The sequence below is a fragment of the Dendrobates tinctorius genome, unplaced genomic scaffold, assembly GCF_039654945.1.
Source record: "Dendrobates tinctorius isolate UK_male_01 unplaced genomic scaffold, ASM3965494v1 ptg000086l, whole genome shotgun sequence".
In the NCBI taxonomy this organism is placed as follows: Eukaryota; Metazoa; Chordata; class Amphibia; order Anura; family Dendrobatidae; genus Dendrobates; species Dendrobates tinctorius.
In genome coordinates, this window is record NW_027361754.1 from 20748591 (window position 1) to 20760970 (window position 12380).

The 12380-nt window shown below is 42.5% G+C and overlaps 1 protein-coding gene across 2 annotated transcripts in view; it reads right to left on the bottom strand.

Moving 5' to 3' along the window:
- Positions 1 to 5101: 5101 nt before the first annotated feature.
- The window catches only part of ALG9 (ALG9 alpha-1,2-mannosyltransferase), a 91987-nt gene continuing 84708 nt past the window's right edge, over positions 5102 to 12380 (bottom strand). For both annotated transcript variants that reach the window (XM_073585139.1, XM_073585138.1), the window contains exon 15: positions 5102 to 9311. In XM_073585139.1, coding sequence (XP_073441240.1) covers positions 9188 to 9311 — 124 coding nt within the window. In that variant the 3' untranslated portion in view covers positions 5102 to 9187. The remainder of the gene's footprint in view (positions 9312 to 12380) is intronic.

Genomic DNA, 12380 nt, shown 5'->3' on the forward strand with positions numbered 1-12380 from the left:
TGAGCTGCCATGACCTTATCACTGGCATTTTCCCATGGTTCCCATTTTCCCATGGTCACAGCAGTTCAGCCTGGCTGCTAGAACAGCTTCAGTGAGGTCACAACTAGTCATTGAAGCTATTCTCGCAGTCGGGCAGAACTTCTGTGACCTCTGTACACTGATGTGTAATATATATATATATATATATATATATTTATATATATATACACTCACTGGCCACTTTATTAGGTACACCTGTCCAACTGTGTGTTAAGACTTAATTTCTAATCAGCCAATCACATGGCGGCAACTCAGTGCATTTAGGCATGTAGACATGGTCAAGACAATCTCCTGCAGTTCATACCGAGCATCAGTATGGGGAAGAAAGGTGATTTGAGTGCCTTTGAACGTGGCATGATTGTTGGTGCCAGAAGGGCTGGTCTGAGTATTTCAGAAACTGCTGATCTACTGGGATTTTCACGCACAACCATCTCTAGGGTTTACAGAGAATGGTCCGAAAAAGAAAAAAAATCCAGTGAGCGGCAGTTCTGTGGCCGGAAATGCCTTGTTGATGCCAGAGGTCAGAGGAGAATGGGCAGACTGGTTCGAGCTGATAGAAAGGCAACAGTGACTCAAATTGCCACCCGTTACAACCAAGGTAGGCAGAAGAGCATCTCTGAACGCACAGTGCGTCGAACTTTGAGGCAGATGGGCTACAGCAGCAGAAGACCACACCGGGTACCACTCCTCTCAGCTAAGAACAGGAAACTGAGGCTACAATTTGCACAAGCTCATCGAAATTGGACAGTAGAAGATTGGAAAAACGTTGCCTGGTCTGATGAGTCTCGATTTCTGCTGCGACATTCGGATGGTAGGGTCAGAATTTGGCGTAAACAACATGAAAGCATGGATCCATCCTGCCTTGTATCAACGGTTCAGGCTGGTGGTGGTGGTGTCATGGTGTGGGGAATTTTTTCTTGGCACTCTTTGGGCCCCTTGGTACCAATTGAGCATCGTTGCAACGCCACAGCCTACCTGAGTATTGTTGCTGACCATGTCCATCCCTTTATGACCACAATGTACCCAACATCTGATGGCTACTTTCAGCAGGATAATGCGCCATGTCAAAGCTCGAATCATCTCAGATTGGTTTCTTGAACATGACAATGAGTTCACTGTACTCAAATGGCCTCCTCAGTCACCAGATCTCAATCCAATAGAGCATCTTTGGGATGTGGTGGAACGGGAGATTCGCATCAGGGATGTGCAGCCGACAAATCTGCACCAACTGTGTGATGCCATCATGTCAATATGGTCCAAAATCTCTGAGGAATGCTTCCAGCACCTTGTTGAATCTCTGCCACGAAGAATTGAGGCAGTTCTGAAGGCAAAAGGGGGTCCAACCCGTTACTAGCATGGTGTACCTAATAAAGTGGCCAGTGAGTGTATATATATATATATATATATATATATATATATATATACACACACACACACATCTATTCTATGTGTATATATCTATTTTATTCTAACCTGTCACTCTGTGATTATACTGTACGCGGCAGATCACACTGTTACCAAGATTTTGTCTCTCGGACAATATTGAGTATTCCTGATAGATTTTTTTCATGCTGATTTCAGAAATGACTTCAGATTTTTCCTATCACGTAAGGTTTTTGACAAATAATACGAAACATTATAATATTCTGTTATAATTCTAAAAACTCATATGAACTTTTTCTGAAACAGTATATTCTGAATTTTCCACTGAAATAAATCGCTGATCTACACATATGCATGCACTTATACGAATTCCGCGCAGACGCAGTGAATCATTCGGATGACCGTGTACGGAGCATACACATCTCCTGGGCAGGGGAGGAATCAAAAGACAGTACTGACATATTTAGAGCATGGCTGAATGGATCACAACCTTCAAAGCCGTTCGCTGTTCCAATGATATGGAGAGAGCCGAGATATCATGTAACAAATTGCAAATGTAACAGGATATTCAGCAAAGAACAAGAAATCAATAGAATATTCTAATCTTCCTTCAGCCATAAGACCAGTGCCACTCGTAGAAAGTCTTGGTGTTCCAAAGCCGCTCAAAGTATGGACAATGGAGGACGACAAAGATAAACTAACAATGTCAGTGGAAAATGAAACTGCTGCAGACCCAGACTTTGAGCTTTCTACATCTAATCCACCTCTGTTCAGTCAAGCTGATCTGAGTGACTTGGTCAGAGATTTGAAATTGTCAAGAGGCAGGCAGAATTATTGGATTCAAGGCTACAAGAACGGAATCTCTTATTACCAGGAACAAGTTTATCCTTTTGCAACAACGACTTGGGGTTGTTTGGTGCTCTTGGATGCGGAGGAATGGCGACTGTTCATTGATTTTAAGTCTGAAGGCTGTTTTACTACACAACAGAAACATCTATCCTTCTATACTTATTGGACATGCCGTAGACATGAAAGAAACGTATGAGAATATGGAGTTACTGTTGACCCACATTAGTTCTAGAAATTATAACTAGAAGATATGTGGTGATCTAAAAGTTGTTGCACTTCTTCTTGGACTGCAGCTTGGATACACCAAGTATTGTTGTTTTATTCGTGAGTGGGACAGTCTTGCATGAGAAATGCACTATTTCAGAAAGGACTGGCCACTCCGCGAAAACCTGGTTGCTGGACAGAAGAATGTTAAACATACTCTTCTTGTTGATCCAGCAAAGATATTTCTCCCTCCTTTGCATATTAAACTTGGGCTTATGAAGAATTGTCAAAGCAATGAACAAAGAGTCGGAAGCCTTTTCTTACTTGCGACAGAAACTTCCAAGAATAAGTAATGCAAAGATTAAAGAAGGTATTTTTATTGGCCCACAGATCAGAGATATAATGAATGACCGTAGCTTTGATGGTCTTTTCCAAGGTGCTGAACAAGTGGCATGCATAGTCTTTAAAGATGTGACCTTCAACTTCCATGGCAACAGCAGTGCACCAAACTTTGAACAACTCGTGGACAACATGCTCACAGCATATCATTTGATGAAATGCAATGTCACTAAAAATGCATTTTCTACATTCTCACTTTTTTCCAGCCAATCTTGTTGCCGTTAGCAATGAACACGGTGAAAGACTTCACCAAGACATTGCGCTGATGGAGGAAAAAGTACCAGGGAAAGTGGAGTACGTCAATGCTGGCTGACTATTGTTGGAATCTTGTTTGAGAAGCACCTGACATGGATTATTAACGAAAGTCGTCTGCAAAACACTTGAACAATTGCTTTTACTATTGATATCGATGTACATGTATGTAGTGTCTCGGACGTCATAATGTAAACTATAAACTGTTGTTTTTAAAAAACGTAACGTGATACAGACTTTTGGAGCACATATTCATGTTCAGAATATCAAAAGCTATAAGATACAATAAAATTTTCTCAGGGGACTAGAACTTCCCTGAAATTTCTTGCACAGTGTCATTTGCCGGCTTTTAATATATATGTGTGTGCTTGTTTTGAAGAATATTTCGTTTTAAAACGATGTGTAAAAGGACAGAGAACTGCTGTATGTAAAAGCTCATGTTAAAATTGAATTACATACGGATTGCCTATGGATGTTCCATTTAAGAATTGCACAAAAATCGCATGACGCTCGCATGGCACTCGTCTGCTTTTTCGGTCTGGAAATCGTATCTTTTTTTCTTGCATATGGGTATGTACCCTTATAGAGCAAATGGTAATTTAGTGAATAAGTAATTGTGAGACTAAGCTGCAATCCCCATTAGTTTCTTCTAATAGTCATTGTGATGGAGAAAATGAAAGCTCGTTTGATTACCATTAGCAGTTTTGTCCATGTCGACATTATCAAGTCACTGTTTAGAATTAAAACCAGGACAAAACAGTGCAAAATCTACAAGCCCAGCAGCCAAACCTAGGCACCAGCTGGATTTTTAAGGAGACAGAGAAATGACCTCATGAAGCCTTCCAAAAAAAACCTACTGAATCTTCAGAAGTCAAACAGAAACTGTTGGCTCTTAGGAATCAGTGATCTGCAATTGTAGATATTCTTGGAAATTAGCTCTGTCCTGAAAGGAAAGAAAACCTACAACTGGCACCGGCGAGATGGTCGTCACCTTGTAAGTCAATGTTCAAGCCTATAAGAAGCAATAAGTTGACTTACTGGAGAACCATTTACAAAGGTGGCATCAGCAAGATGGTAGCCACCAGGTAAGTCAATGTTCAAGCCTTTAAAAGGTCAATACGTTGACTTACAGGAGAACCACCTAAAAAAGTGGTACCAAAGTGACATCCAACTGCAAAGTCAAGACTAGTCTGGTTGATTTTGACATACCGCTACTAAATAAATCAAGAGTATATTTGGCAACAAAAAAATGCGATTTCCAAGCACCTCGGCACTTCAAACACACATACTAAAGTTGATGAAAATGGACGATTCAGGAGGAATTTAAGACATCATTGTCGGTCTTAAAAAATGTGTTCAATACACAACTGATTGTTCATAATGTAAAAAAAAAAAAAAATCTAAGAGTGAAAGCTCGTTCGTTGCTCTTTCATTGCCATCTAACATGTATGGCTGCTTGGAGCATCGGGACTTGACAAAATCAACTAAAATGTGCAAGGCTTTGATGGAACAATCAACAGACATGTATAAAGAGTATGGCCTCAAGAATGTCGATTGCATGGTGAACGTTTGTTTCGCCAATGCAGCCACACATTTTATTTTATGTCCAACCAGACCATAAGTATTCGATGAAACCAGAAGAAAGATGAACGGTCTACCAAGGAACAAAGATCGTTCATAAGAATGGAAGAATTTTCATCTGACGAAAACATTCCCAATGTCCGGATGAAGATGATCAGCTAGAAAGATTGTTTGTTGTTACATTTCTTCCAAAATCATCCCTTTTCATCAACTTTTGTCATGGATGAACAGGTGACAAGTTTCTGAGATAAGATCAAGTTATTAACTTGCCTTTTTTTCATCAAACCAGAAACTGGTTGAGTATGGCAACCGTACAGTATTTTATAAAGTATTAACAGAAATACAATTCAAGAACACAAGGAAGAATTCCAGTTGATTACACAGTGCAAACCAATCAGTACTTAAAGGGTTTATTCAGTGAAAACAAGTCAACACCTATGTACAGGATAATTGATAACCATTCGATCGGTGATGGTCCAACCACCAGGCCCTGCACTGATCGACAGAACGGGGATCTTTTACCCCTGGTAATGCGCATGCCCGACTGCTGCTCTATTAATTCCCTATAGGGCTGGTAGGTCATGCACTGTTTTCTCAAGAGACTCCAAAGAGAAGGAATGGAGACAAGGTTGCAAGACCGGTTGCTGCACCATTTTGTGACAAGGATACAAACTTCCTGTTGCAGTTCCCGCCATTCAGCAAATTATCACCAGTATTCTAGATAAATGGACAAACCCTTTAAATAACTCAATAAGGTATTATTTGGCCAACAGTAGTGATGACGATCATGCTGGGATAAGGTGTTATCCTCCATGCTCGGGTGCTAATCTAGTGACTTTGGCATGCTCGAAAAGTATGTTAGAGTCCACACACCTGCATATCTCGGGAGTGTTCGACAGCCACAACACATGCAGGGATTGCCTGTTTGTTAGACATTCCCTGCAAGTGTTGTGGCTGTCAAAAAAACAGGCAATCCCAGCATGTATTGTGTCTGTCGAACAGCCGCGAGACATTTTTTGAGCACGCCAAAGACACTCGGTCAGCACCCGAACTTGCTCAGATAACACCTTGTCCCAGCACGTTGGCTCATCACTAGCCAAAAGTTCACTCTCCCAACTCCCCCATACACATGCATGCTTGGCTCGACTGAGTACGCACGTCCTTTCAATGGGGAGACCTTTTTGAGAATGGCTCGTCAAAAGGATTCGATTTGTAATTCTGCATGTCTAATCATTCCTGTCCTCCAACATTACCTATGGAGGAGTCGGAAGGTCCTCATATACATACCTGTTAGATGGTCAACTGCTTCTGCTGAAATCTACAGGTTTATTTTGATGAGTGTGAGACTCTTATGTCCACCATGTTGATGAGCCTACGATGTATTGCACAAAAATCACTTCATTTGTACCATTTTTTAAACCCAACCACATAAAATAATGTTATACTAATTTCTGACATCAATAAATTTGCGGTTATACTAAAATGGGTGATCAGTTTAAGTCAGATCTGTATGAGTTGGGATGCTGTTGGGGAACACCCAACATGTGCATGAATAACAATCAATGTCTTCAATCTTCACAAATCCCGATTTATTTTATTATTTTGGGATCTTATAAGTCCAATCACCATTAGGGTGTGTGCACACGTTGCGGATTCTGCTGCGGATCTGCAACGGATTTGGCCCTGCAAGTCCGCAGCATTTTCTGCTCTCGTTGTACAGTACCCTTTCAGTCTATGTAAATCGAAAAACGCAGTGCCCACGGTGTGGAATTTTCCACACGGATTTAAATCCGCAGCATGTCAATTCTTTGTGCAGATTCTGCAGCGGTTTGGCACCTGCTCCATGACAGGTGTCAAACCGCAGAGGAAAACCGCAGGCTAATCCGCAAGAAATCTGCAGATAAACTGCAGGTCTTTTGACCTGCGGATTTAGACAAATCCACGCGTAAAATTCCGAAGCAGAATCCGCAATGTGTGCATACAGCCTTACACATCCCGGGAACAGTTCATGGAGTAGAGCCGGGAGCCATGCAGACGCTGACCATCGATAAATATAGAGCAAAACACGTTCATTCCAAAAAATGTAACAAAGAAATCCGTAATTCACACAAATATGAGCAATGTTTTAACCCTGCCTTTACATTTTTGTGTTTTTTTTCCCAGCTCCTAAATTCTGATGCTCACAAAATAAATAATTGGGACTGATTGCAGTGGCGTAGTCCATTATTTGTATGCAACATAATAAGTTGACAAATCGATTATCGACTTTCATGCGGAAAAGGTTATTTTTTTACATATTACGCATGGGGGGGGGGGGGGGGAGTTGCTAAGTTACTAAGTTTCAGTCTGCAATCTTCCTTCCATTACTCAATTTTAGATCTCTTCATTGGCATTTGCCAACCTGCTCCTAGTTTTTGACTTTGTGCCCGTCTGTAATACATGTTGAATATAAGGTTTGTGTGTTCACTAGCTCTGATGCACTAGCTCAGCTTCAATGTTCAAGGCGATTTTCCACTGCTACATCTCAAAAAGCATCTAGAATTGTCCTCCCTATCCACAGTCTGAGTGATCATGTGGTCAGGTATGTTGTGGTCATCACTAGCTCTAAGCACAGCTTCATTCCTCAAGTGATTTCCCCTTCATATCGAGAAGCATCATGCACTGTCCTCACTAACTAAAGCTTCAGTGATCAGGTGTTCAAGTATGCTGAAGTTATCACTAGCTCTCATGCACTAGCTCTCACCACAGCTTCATTCCTCAAGTGAATTCCTTTTCTACATCTTAAGAAGCATAACACATTATCATCCCTAACTACAGCCTGAGTGATCAGGCATGTGGCAGTCAACATCACATCTCAAGATGCATAGCATACTGTCCTCCCTAGCTACAGCCTGAGTGCACATGTATGTTGCAGTTGTCACTAGCTCTCATGCACTAGCTCTTAGCACAGCTTCATTCCTCAAGTGATTTCCCCTTCTACATCTTGAGAAACATCATGTACTGTCCCTGTCCTCCTTAGCTACAGCCTGAGTGATCATATATATTGCAGTTATCACGAGCTATCATGCTCCAGCTCTCAGCACAGCTTCATTCCTCAAGTGATTTCCCCTTCTACATGTTAAGAAGCATAGTGCATTGTCCTCCCTAGCTATAGCCTGAGTGATTAGGTATGTTGCAGTCATCATCACTAGCTCTCATGCATTAACTCTCAGCACAGCTTCATTCCTCAAATGATTTCCCCTTCTACATCTCGAGAACAGCGCACACTATCCTCCCTAGCTACAGCCAGAGTGATCTGCCACCCTGATAACTTGAATGCTTTCCCCCTTCCTGCTCTGCCATATTCAACCTTCTCCACCTTCCTGCTGCCATCTCTAAGGGTGCAATCAGACTAGCATTTTCAGTCTGTGTATAAAACAACAGTAGAAGGACTGAATATTAGCCTATTTGGCAAAAACTTATCTTACAACGGCATGTAAATAGTAGGCTGCTCCAGCCTGCTATGCAGATGAGCACACGGAGCCAGTCACCTCTGCAATTTGTAGATCTGATGGTCCAGTTTTACAATTACTGTCTGAACATACCCTAACAGAGAGAAGGGATGGGGTGAGCAGAGGGAGCAGTCAGGGCCAGGTACGGTGCAGAGATTTGGGTCGCAATTTGCTGAGGAGCTAGCTAGGCGAAAGACATGCACTCTACATAAGTGGAAACGGGCGATGCATCGGGTGGAACGTGCAGAAAATCTACAGGTTTTTAGCCAAGAAAAGCAAAGCAATATTTCCCTTTCACACGCAAATTTTCTGCTACAGATCCACACTAATATTGATTTTGCTCCATGCATCGCAGATAACCCACAGAAGTCAATTTTCACAAAGTTCCAGTTTATGGACTAATCCACTTTTGGTCATAAAACACTGATGAACCATTCTTCATAGAACTTGCACAGACCAAAAATACATACTGGCCCTCCCATGGAAATGACCATGGTAAATGAAGATATCCATAGGATGAGATGATCTAGGGGCAATTGGTGGGATATTCCAGACAAGAAACAATCCCAGCCCAAGAAGAAATGTCCAAGCTCCAGAGAAGATGGCAAGAACTCTTCAGATACACCACCAAAAAAAAAAAAAAAAAAGAATCCTTGTCCGGATAGATCTGAGAGCTTTCCTCCCACCCCCGCGGACAGATGTCAGGCTTATATACACATGGGCTGATGGACAATATACAGAATCTGTTATTTATCATATGTAGACACCTATTGGAGTCAGGAATGGAGATGACCTTCACAAGTCTCGGTGAAGGCACCAAAATTCACATCTTTGTATAACTTCTCTGTGCAGAACATATTGTATGACCGTTCTATACAGTCAGGAAGCTGCACGGCTCGAACATATTGATCAAACAGATCCACCATGAAAGGTTCCATGGCTGGAACAGGAGAACGTTAGGAGATCTCACAGTGCCATTGAGACTTTCCTTATCCCAAGTTCTTCTTCTTAATCTGCTTGGGCCGACGGGCCTTCAGAATGGTATAGTTGGAGTATGTTGTGTGCCAACTGGATACAAACGGGATGAAAAAGGCTCGAAGCAGCTTGGAAGACCTGAAAAAGGACAAGGAGAAGGTTAATGCAAACAGAATAATAATACTCCAGGAGACAAAAGGTGATGAAAAATGAAATATCAGCAAAGAGTGGGGTTGAACAAAAAAAATAACAGCAGGATGCTGGATGCAGAAATCCAGACCACCCTGGTTCAGCTGCCATCGAGGACTGAACTATATCAGTCTTCATTTCTGCATCGAGCGCCCTGGGTGCCTGTCATACCCTCCAGGCCCCTTGACATCATGGGGTCACGTGAAAACCAGTTGTTAGCCCTCGTAAATGCATGAGACACCCAGGAGGCCTGCCGCAAAAGCGAATACCGCCTTAATCCAGCTGCCACGGTGGACTAGACTGAGCACTAGAACAGGGCAGTGGAAATTTATTTGATCTACTATAGCAATAATAAGAAAAAAGTTTCAAGGCCACACTTTACAAAATTTTTACTTGGCAGGTCAATGGCACATGACAAAGTACAGATTGTGAGGAAATTCTCTGAAATGGCCCCCTAAAGATCGGTGTCTAAAGGGGCGTTGGCTGTGCAATCATTTTAATAACTAATTCAGACCCTTTTTCTTATCACAGTTGTAATATACTTGGATGAAGGGACTGGCTGACAAAGTATAATGGATCCTGTGTGTGAAGGGGCCTGGCCAACTGCTCATTTCACTCTTTTTTTTATTATTTGTACATCTTATTCCATGACACTTTGCAAATGCTGCAAACATTGTCCCCATTGGGGCTCAAAATCTACATTCCCAATCAGTGTGTCTTTGGATTGTGAAAGGAAACCAGAGGACTCAGAGGAAACCCACGCAAACCTGAGAAGAACATACAAACTCCTTGTAGATGTTGTCTTTGGTGGGATTTGAATCCAGTGCGGCCACCATGCTGCCCCACTTTATATTGGCTTCAACAAAGTAGGATCAGATAGTAAAATGAGACAACCAGCCATCCTGCCTTCATACACAGTGTGGAGACACCGCAATGTATCTTAATTAACCAGATGACAATTTTTTAGCAAGCCAAAAAGAATAGACTTATCTATATGTTGACTTTGGAATTTAAGTATTTCTTTCTGGTTGGTCAAGAAATCAGACATTTGCTTGCGTAATCCTGTAATATAGTTGACATTTGATGTAACATTGTGCTCTTATCCTTGATGACTAGTGATGTTTACTGATATGCTAATTATACATGGTCTAGGCCAGATAGTTTGTTAACTTTTTAGAGGAGGAAAAACTATACAAATAGATCTCCATTCTTCCCCTTTTATTTGTGAATACTGGATGAAGGACACTTTTTTAATTATAAAAAGAGGTTACATGCCTTTGGAGAGAGACAGAGATTCAGGCAACACATACAAACATCCAGGGACTCCATATAACTGCAGCCAAGACATCATGGCTCCATCATGAGGGACACAGATTTATTATTCTACAGGATGCCAGCTTAGGGATCTTCGGCCCCTACTGTAAAAATGCAGATCTGCTCCACTGACCATCGCTGAACCATGGACACATTTGGAGAAAGCCAGGATTGGGACCGGCCAGTCGCCTAGCTCCATGGAGATGTTCGGAGAAGCCAGGTTGTGACCCTTCGGTCGACTGGCCAGTGCACATAAGGAAAAAATTCCCAAAAATTAAAAAAAAAACACATTTGAAAGGTTGACTCACTAAAATCCTGACTAATGTACTAGCAGGATGCAGCAGACCTCCATTGATAAAGGCTGGGGCAGCACAGGTGCAAACCACTGATGAAAAACAGCCAGTAACCCAAGAGGGTCTGGCTGCCTAGTGGAAAAAATGCACACAAATAGGGCTTGCATAGGACATCAGTCGACTGGCCCTTGTACTGGAATGGACTGTCATCTTCCTACGCTTGTTTCCTCTCTGTATGCATGACAGAGGTCGAGTGGTTGACCCTGGAAGCTCTGAAGTAACAGCTGTCATTATCCCTGCGAGTCAGCGGAAGGGTGAGACTCTAATGTACATCATCTTGGGGTATATTTTGCTGGGACTGTTCTACTTGTTATGTGACTGTTTTGTGGTTCTATAGAGCATTGCCACACAGTTTTACCCTTACCCTGTGTTGTCCGAGTAGCGTTATGCCCACGTTAAAAGGGAGAGCGGGCATTCGGTGGGCCGATCCTTGATCCATGCGGTTTCGGCTAGTAGATCAGGGCGCCCGCCGACCCCTCCCGCCCCCCATGTCTCCTCACACAGCTCTTGGCATGTCCACTGCACTGTGTCAGCCCCTACTTTATGTATCAGCAGTGACAGAAAAGGACTGACTTAGCCTTCACAATTAACAGTCAGCTAGTCCCCTTAATACACGGCTCTGATTATGTACCGATTCACTGTGCAGTGTTAAACACAAACCGGAAGAGGACGTGCCATGCCTGAACATTTGTGGCAATCTGTTAGGCATCCTCAAAGGGGTTGGCCAATAACCGGAAGAGGACCTGCCAGGCCTGGACATTGGAAGTCATCATCTGTTATGGCCTCCTCAAAAGGGTTGGCTTTGGTCTCCAACAATGTGTTGAACACAAACCGGAAAAGGACTAGCCTTGCCCAGAGTTCGTAGCTCAAGATCGCCATGATCTTTAAGACCTGAAGTATATCAGAGAGTTGCATAATGTAAAACTAAGTTTTGCAGATGAGACGTCACAATATTTGTCCATCCCGGAGACATTGGACATTGAAGGGTAGATCATTGTCACAAGCCAATTTTACAGTGTCTCTTTTGCACCTATCAGTAGCAGTAAAAAGTTATAAATCTTATCCCGGTAATCCTCCATGAAACACCTCCTACCATTCCAGCGATAAGGCGAAAAAAGACCGATATATCTCCGGTAATGTCTACAGCTCTGCCAAGGAGCCGGGATGGTTGGAGTAGTTGTGTCTCAGGAGACCAATTACGCAAGAGAAGAGTGTGTCATAGCCGGGAGCAGAACCGTCCCCTCCATGATCTGCTGAAATCCGAGCTCTCGCCTTATCTGTAATGAAATGGTTCCTGACAATGAAGTGTCTGCTCGCTGTAATTAGGTGGCTGCTCTCAAATTCAATTACC